General features: G+C 43.3%; 1 protein-coding gene across 1 annotated transcript; it reads left to right on the plus strand.

The window, feature by feature from the left end:
• The first annotated feature begins 213 nt into the window (after nt 1-213).
• On the plus strand, nt 214-792 carry LOC138878161 (uncharacterized). Its single transcript, XM_070157827.1, has one exon. The coding sequence runs from the start codon at nt 214-216 to the stop codon at nt 790-792; it is 579 nt and encodes a 192-aa protein (XP_070013928.1).
• The last annotated feature ends 22,973 nt before the right edge of the window (nt 793-23,765 follow it).

The following is a 23,765-nucleotide window of genomic DNA, read 5'->3' on the forward strand; positions in this document are numbered from 1 at the left end:
CCCGGGGGCACCACCAATATTGAAGGGACTGAATTCCAAAAAGTTCGTACAAAAACTTTTTCCCCCGAGCGCGGCTCCGAAGCCAATCCCCAAGAAGTTTCGCATGCCCGAGATTCCTAAATATAATAGAATGACTGATCCGAACGAGCACATCACCTCTTACACGTGTGCTATCAAAGGGAACGATCTAGAGATGACGAGATTGAATCTATCATGCTAAAGAAATTTGGGGAAACCCTATCAAAGGGAGCTATGATATGGTACCATAATTTACTACCTAATTCTATTGACTCAGTTGCTATTCTTGAAGATTATTTCGCAAAGGCACACGCTGGGTCCATCAAGATCGAAACCAGGAAGTCAGACCTTTTCAAGGTAAGGCAGAAGGATAACGAAATACTCAGAGAATTCGTGTCTCGATTCCAAATGGAACGGATGGACTTGCCAACGGTCGCTGATGATTGGGTTGTTCAAGGTTTCACTAAAGGACTCAATGTTCGAAGCTTAGTGGCTTCACAAAAGTTGAAGCAAAATTTGATAGAATACCCAGCTATTACTTGGGCCGATGTGCATAATCGATATCAATCAAAGATCAGTGTCGAGGACGATCAACTTGGGGCTCCTTCTATATCCGTTTATCCTATCAGACCCATCGATAGAATCAAGAGGGATATTGACCGAGAACCGAGATCGAACAGTATAACTGAGATCGTAGGAGCAGCAGATCTAGGCAAAATTCTGCACGAAATGAAAGGAGAAGTGATCGAGGTTAAAGATCTCGAGGGCTCATGAGCAAGAATGGCTTCGATAGACCTATCAGACCCAAAGAGGCACCACGATTATCAGAGTATAACGATGTGGCTGCCATCGTATCGTCTATCGGATGCATAAAAGGTACCAATGGCCTTGAACTTTACAAACCAATCCAACACAAAGGTATCCCAACCAAATATGCAAATATCATGGCACACAAGGCCACAAAACGGAGGATTGCCGACAATTGAGAGAAGAAATAGCCTGGTTATTCAACAACGGGCACCTTCGAGGATTTTTGAGTGACCGAGCTAAGAATCATTTTAGAAATAGGGATTCCAATAAAAAAATGAACAAGATGAGCCCCAACACATCATTCATATGATCATCGGAGGGGTCGATATTCCTCAAGGTCTGATGATAAAGTGCATCAAAGTATCAATCATAAGGGAAAAATGGACTCGAGATTTTATACCAGAAGGAACATTATCTTTCAACGAGTAGGATGCAGAAGGAATCATGCATCCCCATAATGATGCATTGGTAATTTCTGTACTCATAAATAAAACTCGAGTTAAACATGTGCTAATTGATCCAGGTAGCTCGCCCAACATCATTCAATCGAGGGTCGTAGATCAACTTAGCCTACCTAACCAAATCGTACCTATGGCCCGAGTGCTAAACGGATTCAACATGGCTTGCGAAACTACTAAGTGAGAAATAACGTTGCCGATAAACATAGCCGGTACCACCTAGGAGACCAAATTTTATGCAATCTAAGGGGACATGAGATACAACGTCCTGTTCAGGAGGCCATGGACCTACAACATGTGGGTCGTGCCCTCGACCCTTCACTAGGTATTAAAATTTCCAACACCAGAAGGGATTAAGACGGTCTACGGGGAACAACTGATCGGTGTCAACCCTGCACTACTACAAAGTAGCGAGAGTGGTCGAAGTAGCTTTTACCCGAGAAGGTCGGGATCGATTTTCACAGGGAGCTAGAAATGGAAATTGGGTTCCTATCTAAATTGGAGATGCGTAATTGCTCTTAATTGCACTTCTAATCGTAGTTGGTCTTTTGATTACTTCTAATATTATGCTAATAAGATGCTAAATTAAGCTAACAGTAAGATACTTGAAAGGTTGTCTAAATAGTTAAGAAGGCACTAGGGAAGTGACTTTCTCCTAGGTGGATACTTGACGGGTTCTCGAGGCTAAGGCTAGGTTGTCATGTTGGGGATTACGATATAACCAATGCACTGAACTTCTCACTCTATACCTCTTGGTAGTTTGAGTGATTTTGCCCTAATTGACTTTCTCAAGACCCATTGGGTATGATAATTTGTGCAAGCAATTTAGGTTCACGTCGGGTATTACTATCTCTAGGTTTAATCCTTTAATTGGGGCTATCAGTCTCTTGAATACGCCCCAATTCCTTGTTGGACTAATTTTCCTAGACTCAAGTTCTCATTCTCAAGAAGAACCCAAGTCAAATAGGCACAAATTAGTGTTTGCAACCACTAATTCAACATTGAAACCATAAATTAGTCCAAATATCAAACACACATAGACATTCAAGCCTTAAAACACAAGACCCATCAAATACCCACACGAGGGTTGAGCCACAACCCTAGCTAATGGGTCTAGCTACTCATGATAATAGAAGAAAACAAAGAAATAGATGAAGATAAACCCATAATATTTAATTACAATCTAATACTAGAAGATTCAATGATAAAACTACTCTAAAATTACTCAAAATGGGTAAGGAACACTATTCACGAGCGCAGCTGAGCGATAAATTACAACCGATGACCTAAAAATGGGAAAAGAAACTATTTATACTAGCCCAAATTTTCTAGACAAAAATACCCCTGCGGGGTAGTGCGGTCTGCACAAAATTGAGTGCGGACGCCATGAGGCTTCTTGGTTTTAATATCTGTTCTCTGAACTTGGCCACCGCGGGCCGCACAAAATGCACCGCGGCCGTGGTGGCTTCTTTTGCAGTCCGCACAAAAAGGACCGCGGACCGCATTGGTGTCAACCTCAAAATCCCCAACTCTTTGAACTCCAGCTTTGCGGACCGCTCAATATCGAGTGTGGCCGCGATGAAGCCAATGCGATCTGCATAAAATGCATTGTAGCCGCATTGCTTGAGTGTCTGAAATGAGCACCTCTCTGAACTTCCTCACTACGGACCGCACAGAATGGAATGCGACCGCATTGGATCTGTTGCACTGTGCTTGGACTTGTTCTTGGTACTTGTGCATGTTTCACTCCTTTTTGAGCTAATTTTGACTAATTGTCACCTTGTTGACCAAACCTTGCAAACAAGTACAACATGTAAGCGTTTGAGACTATTTTGTACACATTTTAATTAAAACTCAAGTAAGAAGGAGTGTAAAATGCACCATAATCCCTAGTTATCAACTCCCCCAAACTTAAGTTTTTGTTTGTCCTCAAGCAAACAAAATAAGACTCACCCCTTAAGAGTAAATCCAAGAAAATTCAGCTGACCTAAAGTGACCTTATCTAGCATTAATTGGGACTAACAATTGCCCTCAATTCAAATGAATCATTAACAACATTCACTCTTTCAAGCATCATGGTTTTAGTGCGACACAAGAGCATCCAGAGTTGACTCAACCCACAAAAGAAACTCTTTCTACTATTTTGGTCATTGTGGAACCCAAACTCATACATCCTCAACTCTCCCTAAGCAAACCTCACCTTTAAGATTGAGGCACTCAGAACGAGGATAGTGGAAACACGCTCATCTCTCTCAAAGAAAGGTCACAAATCCGGATCTAAGTACCATAAGCTTGTCCCTTATGTGAGTCACCACTAATGTAAGCTTCATTCAACTCAAGATCATAGAGGGTTTTTGTGGAGATATAGTGAAAGTTTTTGGTTAGGGTAGGAAATGTTTGGTCTAAGTAAGTTCCATCTCTCCTTTAGCACTTCATTTGCTTCATTTTGGCACACATTCACTTGACTTTTGAAGTCATTTGCTTCTTTCTTAGGGGTTAGAGAGACACACTGTCACTCTTTCTTGTTCATTTCAAACTTTTTCTCCTTTCTCAACTTTCCACACCTTTCATCTCTTTGCTTTTATTGAATCTCTTCATTGTTTTCTACATTGAACATTCTTTTTGTTTTTTTTTCTTTCTCTTTTATTGCCTTTCCTTTTCTTCATTTTGTACCTTTTACCACTTTGTTGCATTCCTCATCTCTCTCCCCAAACTTATGTTTTTGCCTTGTGCTAAGGAAAGATCAGGTGCCAGGAGAGGATATTTTTAGAATGGGTAAAGGCTTGTATCATGGTTCTTAAAAGAAAAAGGTCTATGGCTCAAAAGGGTTGACTAAGGATATTATCATTGGTAGGCTACGGAAGTGTTCAAGATAACATTCGGATCAAGGAGAGCCTATAATCACATCTCAAGTCAAATTACACTTAGAATTTTGCCTAGACAAATATTTAGGGCATGTTCTAGACTAATGGCTAGGGACTTGGACTTGCAATTCAAATTCTCACCATGCAAGCCATGGGATTGCTAAAGAAACATAGTCGGGGGCCCACAACAACCTCAACTAAGATTTGAGCAACATAATGGTCCCGAAAAATCACTTGATGATTATCGGCCAATACAAGAGTCTCAAGGTCACCACTTTCACCATCCTATACACAACAATTTGATTTTGATCATATGATCAAAGGCAAATGTGTTAGGCCCAAGTGAAGCTTTGCATGAGGCACCCTTACCAACTAACTACTAAAAAGCAAAAAGAAAAAAGACTCAAACCATTAAGAAGGTTGTCATGCCATCCATCATTAGGAAGAGCCACCTGATTCACACAAATTCCACCTTTGGAAAGAACCATGGCATTAAGAAAACCAAAGGCTTATTGCAAAAAAACTCAAAACAAGCAGCTACGAACATAAAATAAGAAGCTATGAAAGAAAAAATGCAGAAAGTAAAATGAATATATACAAGAGGGGATTTAGTCGAATATACAATAGGGAGAATGAATATATACATAGGAAAATAACTTTATAGACACACCAAAAGTAAAAGTATGAAAAGTGAAATAAAATGATAAAATTATGTACAATCCAAAGGTATAAAGAAAGCATAAAAGAAAAAATAATGTAATATATACAGTCATCCAAATAGGGCTACCCCCTCAAATGAAAGTTAGCATTGTCCTCAATGCTAACTAACCAAAATAAGCACAAAATAAGAAAGAGAGGAAAGAAAAGAAACTTCCTACTGGCCCTCCGTCTGCATAGGATCCTGAGTCTAGGTCCCTGGGTCCTCCATTTGCTCGGGAACCTGTGACTGGCTTATTGTGATCTGTGTCTCCACTAGGACCTGGGCCTGGACTGAGTCATGGGCCTGTACTGGACTATGGGGCTGGCTAGAGGAGCCTCCCTGCATGTCCTACAACTCTATGATAGCATCATCAATACGGGGAATCACCATCTTCCTCTTGGGTGGCCTCTCTATCTCCTGCTCTGGCTGGGGATGGGCTGCTGGAGCTGGGTCATACAATAACAGATCCAGAGGCAAGTGATCAGCCTTCAACCTCTCTAACTCCACCCTTAAATCCTTCTTCGACTCCTTTGAAGCATGAGTCTTTCTCATTTTATTTGCCTCCCTAGCAAGCTCATTCAATACCTTTCCATGAGAATCAACAACATCCATGAGCTTCTTCTGGTTGTCCAGAAGCTCCTTTAGAGTGTCCTCCACTGACTGTGGGACCTATGGCGGAGGAGGTGTTGACTGGACTACCACCGAAGTAGATAGTACAGACAGCTTAGAAGTGGTTGTCTGCATCCAGTTGTTAATACTGGCAAGGGTCTGCTTCAAGCAGTGGGCAGTCAAAGGATATGCAGTGGATGAGGGGATCTCTGGAGCTGTAGAAGTGGAAGGTCCTACGGCCATATTTGCTGTGGCGGAAAGAGGCTGAGTAGGAGCCACTACTACTATTGGCTCTTCAGACTGGCCAGTTGAAGTAGTGGCTTTGCTCTTAGGGTCCTTGGGGTTGTCGGGACCCTTGGTGCTGTACCAGGAGAACGGAGCCTTTGCTTTCACTTTCACATCAAACCTCCTCTTTTCCACGTGTAGGTCCTCAAAGTACATGGTCAGGAAATTGGGGAAAGGGTAAGATCTATCACCTTCATTCATAACCTATGTAATTACCCTCGACATCACATTCCCGATATTGATTGGGTACACCGCCATGATCGATGCCACTAATATATCCCGGGGGATAGGAAGTGAGTTGTCGTGAGTGGTGGGGTCTAGCCTGCTACACACAAATGTTTCCCACCCTTTTGCTTCGAAGTTCAGGGTCCTCCTCAGAATCTTCACTCCCGCAGTCAACCAATCTAGGGTGGTACCTGGGATTGCCAAGTACTCTGCTAACCAAGGACGAGCAGCCTCACCCAATGCCACCTTTCTAAGTAAAAGGTCTCATCCTCCTTCGGGAAGCCCAGGTAATCATTTATCGTCTTGCCATCAAATTTCACCTTCAAGTTCCGCACCTTACTCATTGTAGTGCCCTTTTTGATGTGGGTAACATTGGTGTAGAACTCCTTGACTAGGTGCTCATTGGCATCCTCCACATGTCCTATGAAGTAGTCTCAGCCTGCTCTTTCCCTGAATTGCCTCAACATATTGGGGTTGTGAGGCATGAGGTCCTTTGTAATGAATTTCCGCTCCGGTATTAGCTTTCTCTCGGGCTACCACTCTCTGAACTTGTGGTAGGCCACCTCACTCACAAATCTATCTTGCCATGCCTCCGAATTTTTGGTTCTCTCCACCTCTCCTACTTGGGGCTCACCCCCTCCTACTTCTTCTCTTTCTTCTTCTACGGGACCCTCCCCGGATAGTGAAGCTGTAAGTGAGGTGGAATATTTATTGCCACTGCTTGTAGCTGATCCCTCAGACGACTCAGAAGATATGCACATTGATGCTTGGGCAGTGGGAGAGCCTGGAGGTGTATCCCTCAATCTGTTCCTCTTCGGCCAGTCAGGAACATACTCTGGCACGGAGTCTGAGTCAGATGCCTCTCGGGAAGGCTCATATTCACTTCCGGATTGGTCAATAGCTCTAGCAGCAACCTTTATGAGCCTTCTAGTGTTTTTGATGTTTTGCCGAGCTTGTGGGGTTAATCTAATCATTCTTTGTCCCCTACCCCGGGAGGACTCTCCTTTCCCTTTCTGTTTATCACCTCCGCCTCGTGATTTTATCATGATCTGCAAAGAAAATACAGTTAAACTTTGTTAGTGTTAGCAGAGTTAGTGGAGCATTGCAGAAAAATTGCAGACGTTCAGAAGTTGCAGATCACGGACTGCACAAAATGAAGCGCGGTCGCAAAGAAGCTACTGTGGACCGCACAAAATGCACTACGGTCCGTACTGAGGTGGGGTTCAGACTACCCACTCTCTGATTACAGGCACTGCGGACTGCACAAAATCAATTGCGGTCTGCATTGAGGCACCGCGGACCGCACAAAATGCATTGCGGCCGCGGTCCTCAATTGTCAACTTTTAGAACTTTTACCACCGCGTCTATACAAAATAGCATTGTGGACCGCACAGAAGCACCGCGGACCGCACAAAATCCATCGCGGTCTGCGGTGAGTACCCAACAGCAATACCAACCTAGGGTTCAAGTTTTTCATGTTTTTAGTCCAATTTTTCATCTATTCTTGATCCCCTAAGTATTTAATCACTGTTTTAACTAACTAGGCCTAATTTAAACATGATTAAACAAGCCTATGCTACATAATTGAAAGAAAAATGGGAAGAAAAAGAAGAACAACTAAGAAAAATAAAAATTAAAAGAAAATGACAAAATTAAACGACTAAGAAGGAATTAAAGTTACCAGAAGTGAGATGCAAGCTTGATTAATGAGGCTTAGCAGTTAAATTCACGCAAAAATGAGTGATGAACAGTAATTTTTAAGCTGTTGAGAGTAAAAGCTCGAAAAATTTAAACTGAGGGCCGCAGGTCCTATTTATAGAAAAAGGACCTGGGGCCCATCTCACCTACCCACCGCGGGCCGCACAAAATGGCACCGCGTCCCGCGGTGCTCAGAAACAAATGGCACTGGGGAGAAGTCCACTGCGGACCGCAAGAAATGCAATGCGGCCGCAGTGGTTCACCGCGGACCACACAAAATGCATTGCGGTCGCGGTGGCAAACTTCAGAGACTCCTCATTTTTGACCAAATACTATGCGATCCACATTGAAATGTTGCCCTCGCAAAGAGGCCTTTGCGGCCGCACAAAATGCATTGCGGTCCGCACAGCAAACTTCAGAGAGTGTGCATTTTTTTCATTTGGTCCTGCACTGCATCAAAACAATCCTACAACATCTCACAACCAGTCAGTTCAAAAATAAATCTTATACTAAGGAGAGAATCAAAGAAAAACAAAAAGAAAGACACATGGGTTGCCTCCCAAGAAGCGCCTGATTTAACGTCGCGGCACGACGCAAGTTAGCATCAAATCACTTCAGATAGAGCAGTGCCACCACGTGGCTGTCATCAATCTTGCATAGGTAGTGCTTGACCCTGTGCCCATTAACTCTGAAAACCTCCCCATTTTTGTTCTTCAAGTCAAGTGCACCAAACGGAGTCACAAACACCACTTCAAAAGGTCCACTCCATTTCGACTTAGGCTTTCCCGGAAACAGACGTAACCAAGAACTGTACAAGAGAACCAAATCACCCACTTTGAACTCCTTGCCATGAGCATATTTATCATGAAGGTACTTCATCTTGTCCTTGTACAAGGATGAACTGAAGTAAGCATGGAATCAGAATTCATCAAGTTCATTAAGCTGCTCCACACGAAGATTTGCTGCCACATCCCATTCAAGATTTAGCTTCCTCAAAGCCCACATGGCTTTGTGCTCTAACTCAACCGGTATATGGCAAGCTTTCCCAAACACCAACCGATATGGAGACATACCAATCGGAGTTTTGTAAGCAGTCCTATAAGCCCATAGAGCATCATCCAACTTCTTTGACCAATCGGTCCTATTTGCATTGATCGTCTTCGACAATATACTCTTGATTTCCCTGTTTGAGACTTCAACTTGGTCACTCGCCTGAGGATGATAAGGAGTAGAAACTTTGTGATTGACACCATACTTTACAAGCAAAATGTCAAAAGCTCTATTACAAAAATGAGACCCCCATCACTTATGATTGCACGAGGAGTGCCAAACCTTGTAAAAATGCTCTTCTTGAGAAACGCAACAACACTCCGGGCCTCATTGTTGGGTAAAGCCATGGCTTCAACCCACTTTGAAACATAGTCAACCGCCACAAGAATGTAAGTGTTCCAACACGAGCTAACAAACGGAGCCATAAAATCAATGCCCCATACATCAAAAATATCAACTTCAAGAATGGTATTGAGAGGCATCTCATCTTTGTTCGAAATTCCACCCGCTCCTTGACATTCATCACACCTCTTCACAAGTTCACTCGCATCTTTGTATAAAGTTGGCCAATAAAACCCACAACTAAGAACTTTTGAAGCCGTCCTCACCCCGCCATGATGGCCACTATAGGGAGAGGAATGACAAGCCTCTAAGATACTCAATTTCTCCTCCTCCGGGACACACCTTCGGATCACACCATCCATGCAAATCTTGAACAAGTATGGCTCATCCCAATAGAAATTCAAGCTATCCCGTTTGAGCTTCTTCCTTTGGTTAGAATAGAGCTCACACGGGATTATACCAGTCACATGGAAATTTGCAACGTCCGCAAACCATGGCATACCATTCACCAACACTGAAAGGAGTTGTTCGTCGGGAAATGAATCATTGATCTCTAGGCCATCACGAGGCCTCCCCTCCTCCCAAGCAGGACAAGTGGTCCGCCACTTGGTTTTCACTACCCTCCCGGTCCACAATCTCCAAATCAAACTCTTGAAGTAACAAGACCCATCACATCAGTCTAGCTTTGGAATCCTTTTTTGTTATCAAGTACCGTAGTGCGGCATGATCGGTATGGACTCTGACTTTGGCACCCATGAGATACGGCCGAAATTTCTCCATGGCAAACACAATAAACAAAAGCTCTTTCTCGGTCAGCGTGTAGTTCACTTGAGCATCATTCATTGTTTTGCTCGCATAGTACACCGGATGAAACATTTTGTTCACTCTTTGACCCAAAACCGCCCCAACCGCAACACCGCTCACATCACACATGAGCTCAAAAGGCAAGATCCAATTGGGTGCGGTAATAATAGGAGTGCTGGTCAACTTGTGCTTGAGAATTTCAAATGTTTGCATACATCTTTCATCGAACACGAACTTGGCATCTCTTTCCGATAACTTGCATAAGAGATTCACTACCTTCGAAAAGTCTTTGATAAATCTCCGATAAAACCTCGCATGCCCTAGAAAACTTCTAACTCCCTTGACAGAGGTAGGGGGAGGGAGCCTTGAAATCACATCAATTTTTGCTTTGTCCACCTCTATACCATGCTTTGAAATTTTATGCCCGAGAACTATGCCCTCTTCCACCATGAAGTGGCATTTCTCCCAATTACGAACAAGATTGGTTTCTTCACAATGGGCTAACACTCTATCAAGTTTTTTCAAACATTCCTCAAACGAATCACCCACAACACTAAAGTCGTCCATGAACATCTCCAAAATATCTTCCACCATATCAGTGAAAATGGCCATCATACACCACTGAAATGTAGCCGGTGCATTACACAACCCAAAAGGCATCCGAGAAAAGGCAAAGGTGCCATATGGACAAGTGAATGTTGTCTTCTCTTGATCTTTCGGAGCAATCAAGATTTGGTTGTATCCAGAATACCCATCTAAGAAATAGTAGAAGGCACACCCAGCAAGTCGAACTAACATCTGATCAAGAAAAGGCAATGGAAAGTGATCCTTGCGGGTCACTTTATTCAACTTGCGGTAGTCCATGCATACCCTCCAACCATTGACAGTCCTGGTAGAAATCAACTCATTTTGTGAATTTGTAACCACGGTCATGCCACCCTTCTTCTGTACACATTGCACCAGCGAAGGTCAAGAGCTATCAGAGATGGGGTACACAACCCCGGTATCCAATCACTTAATCACCTCCTTTTTCACAACTTCTTGCATTGCCTCATTAAACCTCCTTTAATGTTCCAAGGAGGGCTTTGCATCATCTTCCAGAATGATCTGGTACATACAGAATGCGGGGCTTATCCCCTGAATATCAGCTAAAGTCCATCCAATTGCCTTTTTCCACTTTTGAAGCACCACCAATGTGGCATCAACCTACATGTTAGTAAGACAAGAAAAAAGAATAATTGGCAAAGTTGAACTAGGGCCTAAGAACTCATACCTAAAGTGTGGAGGCAACAACTTCAACTCCAACACCATAGGTTCCTCAATTGAAGGTTTTGTTGATGGAGTCTTCCTATTCTCAAGATCTAAAGAGAGTCTTCTAGGCTCGTAAGAGTAAGAGCCCATTCCATGTAAAGTATTCACGCACTCCACTCGGCATTCATCCTCATTTACATCAAGATTCAACAACACGGTCTCTAGAGGGTCCTCCACATTAATCATTGCACTGGTATCATCAACTATCACTACTGTGACAAGGTCCACAAAAGAGCACACCTCAGAACTATTGGGCTGCTTCATTGACTTGCACATATGAAAGACCACTTTCTCATCACCCACCCGGAAGGTGAGTTCCCCTGCTTCCACATCAACTAAGGTCTTCCCAGTAGCAAGGAAAGGTTTTCCCAATATGATTGGAACTTCATAATCTACCTTACAATACAAGATCACAAAGTCAACTGGCAAGATAAATTTGTCCACCCGAACAAGAACATCATCAATAATACCCAGTTGTCTCTTCATAGTTCTATCCGCCATTTGCAATCTCACGGAAGTCGCCCTCGGTTGCCCAATACCCAAAGTCTTGAAAACTGAGTAGGGCATCAAGTTGATACTTGCTTCCAAATCACATAGAGCTTTAGCAAAGTCCGCACTCCCAATGGTGCAAGGAATGGTGAAAGCACCGGGATCTTCTAGCTTCGGGGCCATTGAGTGCACTATTGCACTCACTTGGTGGACCATCTTGATAGTTTCACAATCCATGGATCTTTTCTTTGTCACCAAGTCCTTCATGAATTTAGTATAGCCCGGCATTTGTTCTAGAGCCTCCACCAATGGCACATTAATGGATAAGCTCTTCATCATGTCAATAAACTTTTTAAACTGATTCTAATTTTTCTGCTTCGTGAGCCTTTGAGGATAAGGTGGAGGTGGCTTGGCAAAAGAGCCTTGGCTTTAGGCACAACAGTTTCCGGTATGTCTATTACGTGTTCCCTAAACGGGTTCACGTCATTCTGAGTCTCCACCTCGGCATCTTAAATATCAATCCTCACTTCTTTATTCACATTCTCATCAACCACATTTTCAACAACCAAAGTAATTTCATCTTCTTGCAACTCAACTTCATCACTCAAAATTGCTTTTTGCTTGGAGGCATTCACATCACCGCCTCTTCCACTTCTTGTAGTCATCGCCATCACATGATTGTTCCTACCATTTGGGTTAACTACCATATCACTTGTTAGTGCCCCCTTAGGGCGAGTATTCAAGGATTGTGAGATTTGGCCAAATTGGACCTCCAAGTTTCTGATTGAAGTATTGTGGGAAGCCATCTGAGCATCAGAGTCCGCATTCTTTTTCATCATCTATTCAAACATCATTTCAATTCTCCCTATTTCGTTGTTGGAAGAATTAGGACCTTGGGATGGAAATGGGGGTGGATTTTTCGGTTGTTGGTACATTGGGGGCCTTTGAAATCCTTGTCCCCGATTTCCTTGATTGCCATTGTTCCAACCTCCCTAATTGTTGTTAGCACCCCAGTTGTTGTTGTCATTCCAATTACCCTAATTATTCTGATTACCCCACACCTCTCTATCTATAGATAGAGAGAGATCCGCTGTGTGAGCAACCCGACTGTGCCTTACATGTGCTCTACAGGCCGTACGTAATCTTTCTTCCCAACAAGCCCTTTTTTTTATTTGGAAGACGGGCATTACATTCGGTTCGAAAGGCATGGTTTTTAGTATGTCTCCAGATAGGGCCCCACTAGTCTGGTTAGCTAGTGAGCGGTTCTTTCGGGCGTGGAATTTTGGTTGTTGTTCCCCCAATTATTATTGCCTTGTTGTTGTTTATTACCCCAATTGCCTTGGGGTCTCCATTGTTGTTGGTTGGAAGAATTGCCCCTTTGGCCTTAATAGTTGTTCACATATTGTACCTCTTCATTCTGCCCATCATAACCATCATCTTATAATCCACCACAATCATTGTCAAATTGATCTGAACTCCCTTGGTTCTATTGAACTCTTTGTCTTCTTTTGTTCACTAGTATGTTGACACCCTCCATAGCATTTACTTGGCGTGGATTTTGAACTTGTTGCATTTGTGCCTTTGCTAATTGGTTCATTGTTGTTGTCAGCTCTACTATAGCCTACCCATGATCATCTAGCTCCTTGTGCAAGTGAGTGACCGTGGGGTCACCCTGTGGCACATTGGCTCTACTTTGCCAAGCGGAGGACATGTCAGCCATCTCATCAAGAATGTCACAAGCCTCATCATACGACAGCTTCATAAAATTGCCCTCGACAAGTTGGTTCACTATGCACTGGTTTGTTGTGCTAATGCCCCGGTAGAAAGTCTATTGGATCATCGCCTCAGTCATATCATTGTTGGGATATTCCTTTACCATGGTTCTATATCGCTCCCAAATCTCATGTAATAGTTCGGTGGGCTTGAAAGCTAAGATCTCATCTCTCAATGCTGCCATGTGCCCCGGTGAGAAAAACTTTGTAATGAACTTATCTTCCAACTCATACCAAGTAGCGATGGAATGGTTGGGAAGTCGCTAAAGCCAATCCAATGCCTTCCCTCTAAGTGAGAAAGGGAATAGTCTCAACCGAAGTGCATCCTCGGACACATTAGTTTGCTTGCTACCACAACAGGTATCCACGAAACCCTTGAGATGTTTGTAAGCATTTTGATTGGCAGTGCCCGTGAAATACCCACGTTGCTCCAGCAATGTCAACATCATATTGGTAATTTGAAAATTGCCCGCCCGGATTCGGGGTGGGACAATTGCACTTGCATATCCTTGGTTGGGAAGCACTCGAGGAGCCATTCTTGGAGGTGGCGGGGGAGGGTCTGGAATATTATCATTGGCCTGGCGGCCTCTCCTTGGCCTTGAGGTACAATAGTAACATCATCATCAACATTGTCATCTACCTCATCCCCCGGCGGAAGATCTCCAAAAGGTGCGTTGTTTGCTGCCATTTTGTACCTGAAGTTGTGACACACACAGATTAGTAACATAGAAGGAAAGAAGAACAATACACAAAACTATTTAAATAGATAGCCAAAACCGTTAGCTCCCCGGCAACGGTGCCAAAAAGTGATCGGTGCCAACCCTGCACTACTACAAAGTAAAGAGAGTGGTCGAAGAAGCTTTTACTCGAGAAGGCTGGGATCGATTTCCACAGGGAGCTAGAAATGGGAATTGGGTTCCTATCTAAATTGGAGATGCGTAATTGCTCTTAATTTCACTTCTAATCATAGTTGGTCTTTTGATTACTTCTAATATTATACTAATAAAATGTTAAATTAAGCTAACAGTAAGATACTTGAAAGGTTGTCTAAATAGTTAAGAAGGCACTAGGGAACTGACTTTCTCCAAGGTGGATACTTGACGGGTTCTCGAGGCTAAGGCTAGGTTGTCATGTTGGGGATTACGATATAACCAATGCACTGAACTTCTCATTCTATACCTCTTGGTAGTTTGAATGATTTTGCCTTAATTGACTTTCTCAAGACCAATTGGATATGATAATTTGTGCAAGCAATTTAGGTTCACGTCGGGTATTACTATATCTAGGTTTAATCCTTTAATTGGGGCTATCAATCTCTTGAATAGGCCCCAATTCCTTGTTAGACTAATTTTCCTAGACTCAAGTTCTCTTTCTCAAGAAGAACCCAAGTCAAATAGGCACAAATTAGTGTTTGCAACCACTAATTCAACATTGAAACCATAAATTAGTCCAAATATCAAACACCCATAGATATTTAAGCCTTAAAACACAAGACCTATCAAATACCCACACTAGGGTTGAGCCATAACCCTAGCTAATAGGTCTAGCTACTCACGATAATAGAAGAAAACAAAGAATAGATTAAGATAAACCCATAATATTTAATTACAAGCTAATACTAGAAGATTCAATGATAAAACTACTCTAAAATTACTCAAAATGGGTAAGGAACACTGTTCACGAGCGTAGCTAAGCGTTAACTTACAACCGATGACCTAAAAATGGGAAAAGAAACTATTTATACTAGCCCGAATTTTTTGGACAAAAATACCCCTGTGGGGGTAGTGCAATCCGCACAAAATCGAGTGCGGACGCTACGAGGCTTCTTGATTTTAATCTCTGCTCTCTGAACTTGGCCACTGCGGGCCGCACAAAATGCACCGCGGCTGCGGTGGATTCTGTTGCAGTCCGCACAAAAAGGACCACGGACCACATTGGTGTCAACCTCAAAATCCCCAACTCTCTGAACTCCAGCTTTGCGCACCGCAAAATATCGAGTGCGGCCGCGATGAAGCCAATGCGGTCTGCACAAACTGCTTTGCGGCTGCATTGCTTGAGTGTCTGAAATTAGCACCTCTCTGAACTTCCTCACTGTAGACCGCACAGAATGGAGTGCGGCCGCATTAGATCTGTTGCACTGTGCCTGGACTTGTTCTTGGTACTTGTGCATGTTTCACTCTTTTTTGAGGTGATTTTGACTAACTGTCACCTTGTTGACCAAACCCTGCAAACAAGTACAACATGTAAGCCTTTGGGACTATTTTGTACACATTTTTAATCAAAACTCAAGTAAGAAGGAGTGTAAAATGCATCATAATCCCTAATTATCATAAACCCACCGTAAAGGAGATGTTTGTCATCGATGAAGTATTTTCGATATCAACGCTCTTGTCCGCAAAAGAGTCAGATTCGAAAACAAAGCAGGAAGCCAAATAGCAATCACTGGTGCCAGCCTCGACCCAACCGGACATAAAAGGGGACTGACGAAGATGACGATTACGGGGTGTCTCGATCCTTTATGGTCCCCGATGATTCTGATGCTACCAAATCAACGGCCAAAGAGCTGGAGATGGTCATACTTATCGAGCATCTGCCCGATCAAAAGGTATACCTGGGCACGGGGTTAACTCTCGAGCTCAGGAAAAAACTCTTTCAATTTCTTATCGCTAACATGGATTATTTTGCTTGGTCCCATCTCGATATAACAGGGATCCCACCGGAGATCACTACTCACAAACTGAGCCTGGACCCGAAATTCCATCCGGTAAAGCAGAAAAGGAGACCCTAGACCGAGGTCAAGCACGCCTTCATCAAAGACGGGCTAACTAAACTCCTTAAAATAAGGTCCATCCAGGAGGTCAAATACCCGGAATGGTTAGCAAATGTAGTAGTCCCTAAAAAGGGGGACAAACTAAGAATGTGTGTGGATTATAAAGATTTAAATAAAGCATGCCCCAAAGATTCTTTCCATTTGCCTAACATCGATCGCATGATCGATGCCACGGACGGCCACGAGATCCTCAGTTTTATCAATGCCTACTCCGGGTACAACCAAATACGGATAAACCCGGATGATCAAAAAAAGACCTCTTTCATCACTAAGTATGGCACATACTACTATAACGTAATGTTGTTTGGATTAAAAAATGTTGGTGCCACTTACCAACGACTAGTAAATTGAATGTTCGAAGAACAAATCAAAAAATCCATGGAAGTTTACATTGACGATATGTTAGTTAAGTCCCTGCGAGCATACGACCATTTAAAGCATTTGCAGGAAACCTTCAGTATATTGAAAAAGTACAACATGAAGCTGAATCCAAAAACAATGCGCATTCGGGGTCAGATCAGGTAAATTCCTTGGGTTCATGGTGTCCAACCAAGGAATCGAGATCAACCCTGAAAAGATCAAAGCTATCGAGGATATCACGGTAGTGGATAATGTCAAGGCTGTATAAAGGCTAACCGAGCGCATTGCAGCACTGGGGCGATTCATCTCAAGGTCTTCCGATAAAAGCCATCGCTTTTTCTCGTTGCTAAAGAAGAACAACTTCACATGGAGCCCGAAATGCCAACGGACTTTAGAAGAACTTAAGAAATATTTATCGAGCCCGCCATTGCTTCACACGGTGAGGGAAGACGAACGACTATACTTGTATCTACCAGTATCGAAAATAGCGGTAAGTCGAGTCTTAGTCCGGGAAGAACAAGGTACGTAATTTCCAATTTATTATGTCAGCAGGACCTTAGGTGAGGTCGAAACTAGATATCCTCACCTAGAAAAATTGGCACTCGCTTTGCTAAGTGCCTCTAGAAAACTGAAACCATATTTTCAGTGTCATCCTATATGTGTTGTGACAACCTACCCTTTATGAAATATAATACATAAACCCGAACTCTCGGGATGATTGGCCAAATGGGTCGTAGAAATCAGGGGGTACGATATCACATATCAACCCCGAACAACCATTAAATCTCACATTTTGGCAGATTTCGTGGCTGACTTTGCGCCGGCCCTAATACCCAAAGTCGAAAGATAGTTGTTGGTAAACTCAAAAATGTCTTCGGGAATCTAGACCCTCTTTACGGATGGTGCCTCGAACATAAAGGGGTCCGGACTTGGCATCGTACTGAAGCCATCCACAGGCAATACAATTAGACAATCTATTAGAACTGTAAAATTAACTCACAACGAGGCCGAATATGAGGCCATGATTGCAGGTCTTGAACTAGCCAAAGGCTTGGGGCGGACATGATCGAAGCTAAGTGTGACTCCCTCCTTGTAGTAAACCAAGTTAACGGAACATTCAAAGTTAGAGAAGAACGAATGCAAAGGTACCTAGACAAGTTATAGGTAACATTACATCGGTTCAAAGAGTGGACTTTGCAACACGTGCCTCGAGATCAAAATAGTGAGGTCGATGCCCTTGCAAACTTAGGGTCATCGGTCGAAGACGATGAGCTCAACTCGGGGGCAGTCGTACATATCATAAAGTCGGTAGTATAAGAAGGTCACGTTGAAATAAACTCTACAAGCTTAACCTGGGATTGGAGAATAAATACGTAGAGTATTTGAAGATCGGGAAACTTCTCTCAGATCCAAAGGAATCAAGGGCCCTGCACACAAAGGCAACCAGATTCAGCTTGAATGAGGATGGAACCTTGTTCAGGATAATGTTCAATGGACCACTAGCAATATGTATGGGACCAGGATATACCGAATATATTCGGGAAGTTCATGAAGGCACTTGCAGAAATCATTCAGGCATCGAATCATTGATTCAAAAGGTGATCAGAGCCGGTTATTATTGGATCGACATGGAAAAGGATACGAAAGAGTTCGTACAAAAATGTGACAAGTGCCAAAGGTATTCTCCAATGATTCACCAACCCGGGGAGTTGTTGCATTCAGTCTTATCGCAATGGCCATTCATGAAGTGGGGGATAGACATCGTCGGCCCTCTTCCATGGGCACTAGGTAAGGCTCAATTTATCTTATTTATGAATGACTATTTTTCTAAGTGGGTTGAAGCAAATGCATACGAGAAGATAAGGGAGAAGGAAATCATCGACTTCATTTGGGACCATATCATATGTTGGTTCGGGATACCGTCTGAAATTGTATGTGACAACGAAAAATAGTTTATCCGCAGTAAAGTGACCAAATTTCTCGAAGATCATAAGATCAAAAGAATCTTATCAACACCTTATCACCCTAGAGAGAATGGACAAGCCGAATCAACCAATAAAACCATAATCCAAAACCTTAAGAAAAGGTTGACTGACGCTAAGGGAAAATTGAAATAGATCCAGCCCGAAGTTCTTTGGGCATACCGCACAACTTCGAAGTCCAGTACTGGGGCTACCCCATTCTCATTGGTTTATAGCGCCGAAGTTGTGATACTAGTCGAAGTCGTGGAATCGAGTATCAGATTCTGATATGCAACAAAGGATTCAAATGACGAGGCCATGAATGCAAGCCTGGAGCTATTGGATGAAAGGCGTGAAGCCACCCTTATTCGATTGGCCGCACAAAAGCAATGGATCGAGAGGTATTAAAATCGAAGGGCCAACCTTCGATACTTCATTGTCGGGGACTTAGTACTAAGGAAGGTCACACTAAGTAACTAAATCCGAACGAAAGGAAATTGGGTCTGAACTGGAAATGACCATACCAGATTCTCGAGGCCACAGGGAAAGGATCCTATAAGCTCGGAATGACAAACGGAGAACAACTACAGAACAATTGGAACGTAACTCACCTAAAACAATATTACTGCTAAGATACGACCCCATTTCATTTCTTTTTATTTTCGAACTAACAATTGAAAGTGGTCGACAATGAGCAGCATGAAGTCTTTAGGTATGAAAGCATGCATTGCACTCTTTTTCCCTTGAACCGTTTTTGTCCCAATTGGGTTTTTCGGCAAGGTTTTTAACGAGGCAATGGTGGATCGTGCTAACTTAGAATAAAAGGCCGATCATGAATCAGTGTCGAAGACAGCATTAACAATATCTGAGGTTCCTCTACATTCAACCTCAGATACTAGGGGGCGTTACCCTTGGATATCGACTTTTGCAAGGAAATTACTTCGTAATAGAAGGGTCTCGATAGGAAGGATTTGTTGTAAGGGCCAAACGGTCAAATGAACCATGCCCGCGTAAATTGGTCGAACCTTGGCATAAAATATGTATGTATGTATAACTGTTTAGCACAAGAATAAAGACAAGTACTTTCCTTGCAGTCATCTTACGTTTAAAAATTTCCCTTTTACATCCATTAAAGAATTTCATACTTTCGATCTCCTAAAAGAAATGAGCTCAAGGGCCAATTATAAATAGAATTTGGATAATCACTCTCTCACTCGGGGACGGCCGTCCAAAAACAAACTTGAATAGGTCGAGCTATTAAACATCGGGGACACAAGACCTATTAGGCAACCCCCAAATTTTAAAGGCCATGGCCATACCCATTCAGGGATTGTTATCTTAGGCAAGCCTGGATAACTCAGGAAAGCAAAGTCACTAGGCTACACCCGAATTAAAAGGCTACGTTCATATTAACACCGCTCGAAGACGTCCAAGAACCGTAACAAAAAATAGGCCTTTAAAATTTTCATAACTGGTTTTAAAGGCTACCCTTGGCAAACTATAATCCGAGTTACTTACTTTGGGAGAAGATTTTCGGTAATACCGAACCTCCAAGATGCCTCAAAAATAAGAATAATGTGAAAACAGGGTTTGTTCGAACTTTCACAGCCTAAGTTATTTTATGCTAAGGCATTCCGACCTTTGTGAATATAAGTAATGAAACAAAGGAAAAATTTGAAAACCAAAAGGGAAAGAAAGCCTTATATACCCAATAATCTTTTTACAAAGGCCAGAATGGACTAGTACAAAAATCTACAATGGCCAAAACGGCCCCAAAAAAAGATGCAAAAAAATAAAAGATAAAAACATATAAAGGCCTAAGTGCCTGGTCTTCATCGGAGGCAGCATCTCCGTCCTCGAGATCTTTCCAGCCTTTAGACTCGCTTAAACTCTCGGAGTCTTTCTTGTGGAAAGGCCATCTTCCGGGCCCTGGCTTCATTTGCTTTGGCATTCTCAATTTCAGCCAGTATATCAAAATCCTGAGCATGGACTCCCTCAAGGGCTTCCCTTCGAGCTTGCCACCTTGCATGATCCACCATGCTCTTGGCCTATGCCTGGATGGCCTCGACATAGACCTTGAATTAGGCCACTTTATCATCAAATTTGGTATTAGCCACGACCACCTCATATTTGGCTGCCTCGAGTTCATTGGCCAAGTTTGCCTTGTCAGAAATAGCCAAGTCCAATTAGGATTGAAGCTCCTCGATTTTCTTGACCTGTACAGAGGTCTTCTCTTTTGCAACTCAGAGCTGGGTCTCAACCGACTCCAGTTGTGCTTGGACAACTTTCTTTTTTGAGGCTAAGATGTCCATATTTTTCTTGAACTCCTAAGCCTCAATTTGAATCATATCCACCTGTGCCTGAAGCTGACCGATCTGTTCAAGCCTCTGCCGGACGTGCAGGATTGGATCATTAGTCACTATCTTCAATTCGTCTTTACTATCGTGAAGCACTCGAAATACCGCTCGACCATCTCGGCATGCTCACTCCAAGCCGCTTCTAACTCAGCTTGAAGCTTCTCACTCAGAAGCTTGTAAGTATCCTGTTCTCGGTAAGCTCCTGAACCTCAACCTCATACTGGTTTAAATCCTTCCGGATTCAGAGGAAAGCCTCATGATGCAATACCAAGGCCTGCAAGCACAAAGAGAGGTATTAGGATTATTTACAACTTCAAATTTAAAATAAGTAATAAAGTGACACTCGAAGTTACCCGATTCAAAGCATGTTGGGCCTCATTGAATAGGCAATGCACTTCCACCGCATCCATCACAGCCTGGTCCTCCTCGGTCACCAAGCAACTGAGATAGCTAGCAACCCCCATGAGGGCAGAGAAAATCTGGGCATCCTCCGGGACTGAAAAATTATCGATCATATGCGGTCCGAGTTAACACTTGGGGTCGGTAATGGATCCACCAGTTTTGGGCTCGATGAAGACCTAGTGGCACCCAATGACAGTACCTTCCTCAGCATCGACAAGACACCAAGTCCGGTGATATCTTCTGAAGAAGTGGACTCTAATCCGTCCAAGAAGTGGTGGATATCAGTCACCCACTGAGGCCCCTCGTAGGAACAACTTTCTAACATACTGGCCTCGCGAATCATGGCGCCTGAAATCTGAGGGGACCCGGTAATGTCGATCGCCCCAAGCTCGTCTCTCAGGGCACCTTCCTCTGCTCGAGAAACGTCGCCCATGTTCTCTCTCTCGACCCCCCTAGCTTGGGGCAGAGTGGCCTCAACACCTTCTGGTTCGGGAGCTTCGGCTAAGACTCTCTCATCGGCTTCCTCATGTCGGGACAGTCCAATTTCGACATCATCTGGTTCAGAGAACCCTTGTATCACAAAACCTGCCCGCACACGGGACACCAACTTGGATTTCTCTTCTTCTTCTTCTTCTTTTTCGAACTCATCCCTTAATCGGTGGATTGAGTCCGACGATAGAGCGTATATGCTTCCATTAGGCTTCCGTGACCTCTTCTTCGGTTTATTCTTTTCCAAGTTCGGGGAACTCGGGGCCCTTTTTCTCTTCTTTTCATCACCCTACCTCGGAGCTGGAGACTCAAAAGGCACATCCTTCTCACCAGATGGAGGCCTCATGGCAACATCTTTGGGGAGACCTACAAAAGAAAACAGAACGATAAGAATATGACTGTATGAGGAGGGAGTTAAACATTATTACATCAAAAGCGAAAACTTATCATGATTACGGGACTCCCATCAACCCTTCGATAATTCCATCCAAGCACGCTCGGAATATGGTCTTTGTGACACAAGGCCCTCGACCCATTACTTGAGTTCAGGAACTACGTCCGACACCTGGGCCACAACCGCAACACCAAAAACATCGATAAGGAAGGAGATAAGAGGTGAAACAACAAGATTGAACCTTCAAGACGAAGTACTACTTACGTTTCATGTTCCATTTCTCGAGAAATGACATGTCTTCGGCAGGAATCAAGTTCGAAGTCTTTATTCGAATAAACCAACCCATCCAACCTCGATCCCGAGCCTCGTCTATACTCGAGAACGGGGCCCTACTGGCCCGGCGAGCAAGATTTATCAGCCCCGTTTCATAGAGCTGGGGACTTTATTGGGGCATAAGGTGATCGAGGGTAAAGGGATATCCCTCAATTTTGCTTACGAAGAATCGGAGGAGATTCACTATTCTCCAAAAGGAAGGGTGGATTTGACCAAGAGTCATGACTTGCAGAAGGCAATGATGATAGGGTTTAAAGGACCCGATGTGAAGGGGTAAGTGTAAACACTTAGAAAACCCTCTACGTGGGAAGTGATCGATTCCTCGGGCGAAGGTACCACCATATGCTTATCTTTAACCTTAGTGAGAAGATCATTGTTAATTGTGCATATGAACCTCGAGACCGGCTCATATCGACCCGATATCAAGGAGGTCTTTTCAACCTTAAAATTGGCATTAGTAGGGCACCCTGCCGGAACGAATTCCTCAGGGTGAGGTTCCGTTGCAGCCGCGTCGCTGGCGGGTCGTGATAAAGAGGCGATCTCCTTTTGCGGTACAGTCTTAGAAGTTTTCACCATTGTAGAATAGAAGAAAAGGGAATTAGGATGGTATGCGGTTTGCTAAAAGTTCAAGAAATTTGGATGCAAGAGTTGCGAAGCAAAGGGATTTTTGAAAAAACAAGAATATGAGGAGCTTTGAACGTAAAGTTTGAATAAAGAAAAGTTAGGGTACTTATAGCTTGCTCGTGATGGTTCAGAACCCATAGTGGCTGATCAGCAACTGACAGGCATTTAATGCCTTGGTAACTGGACCGACGGGACATTTCGGTATCCATTTGTTGCTTATGTCATAGTCGGGTGTCTCAGTGACCGTTCGTCGTTTAAATCATGGCCTATCGAGAAAGGATTTGGAAGTTCATATCGTTTCTCGTCATCTTCTCATTGAGAAACGAGGGGACTATTTGTATACAGTCAAAATGGGGCTCGCGCCTTGTGTGACTGATCGAGACTGGAATATGATAGGTTAATGTTCGACCTCGTCAAGTTCGTGACCTAGAGACCAATCAAAATCGAGATCGAGCAAGATCAAAACTGAGCAAGATCGAGGGAAACTTACCGAGCTAAATAACAGAAAGCCGAAATATCTGCAAACTGTCGAGGATCACGGTAGAGAGCCTGGCACGTATCAAAAAGAGGCCGATTAATT

The sequence above is a fragment of the Nicotiana sylvestris genome, chromosome 9, assembly GCF_000393655.2.
Source record: "Nicotiana sylvestris chromosome 9, ASM39365v2, whole genome shotgun sequence".
Lineage (NCBI taxonomy): Eukaryota > Viridiplantae > Streptophyta > Magnoliopsida > Solanales > Solanaceae > Nicotiana > Nicotiana sylvestris.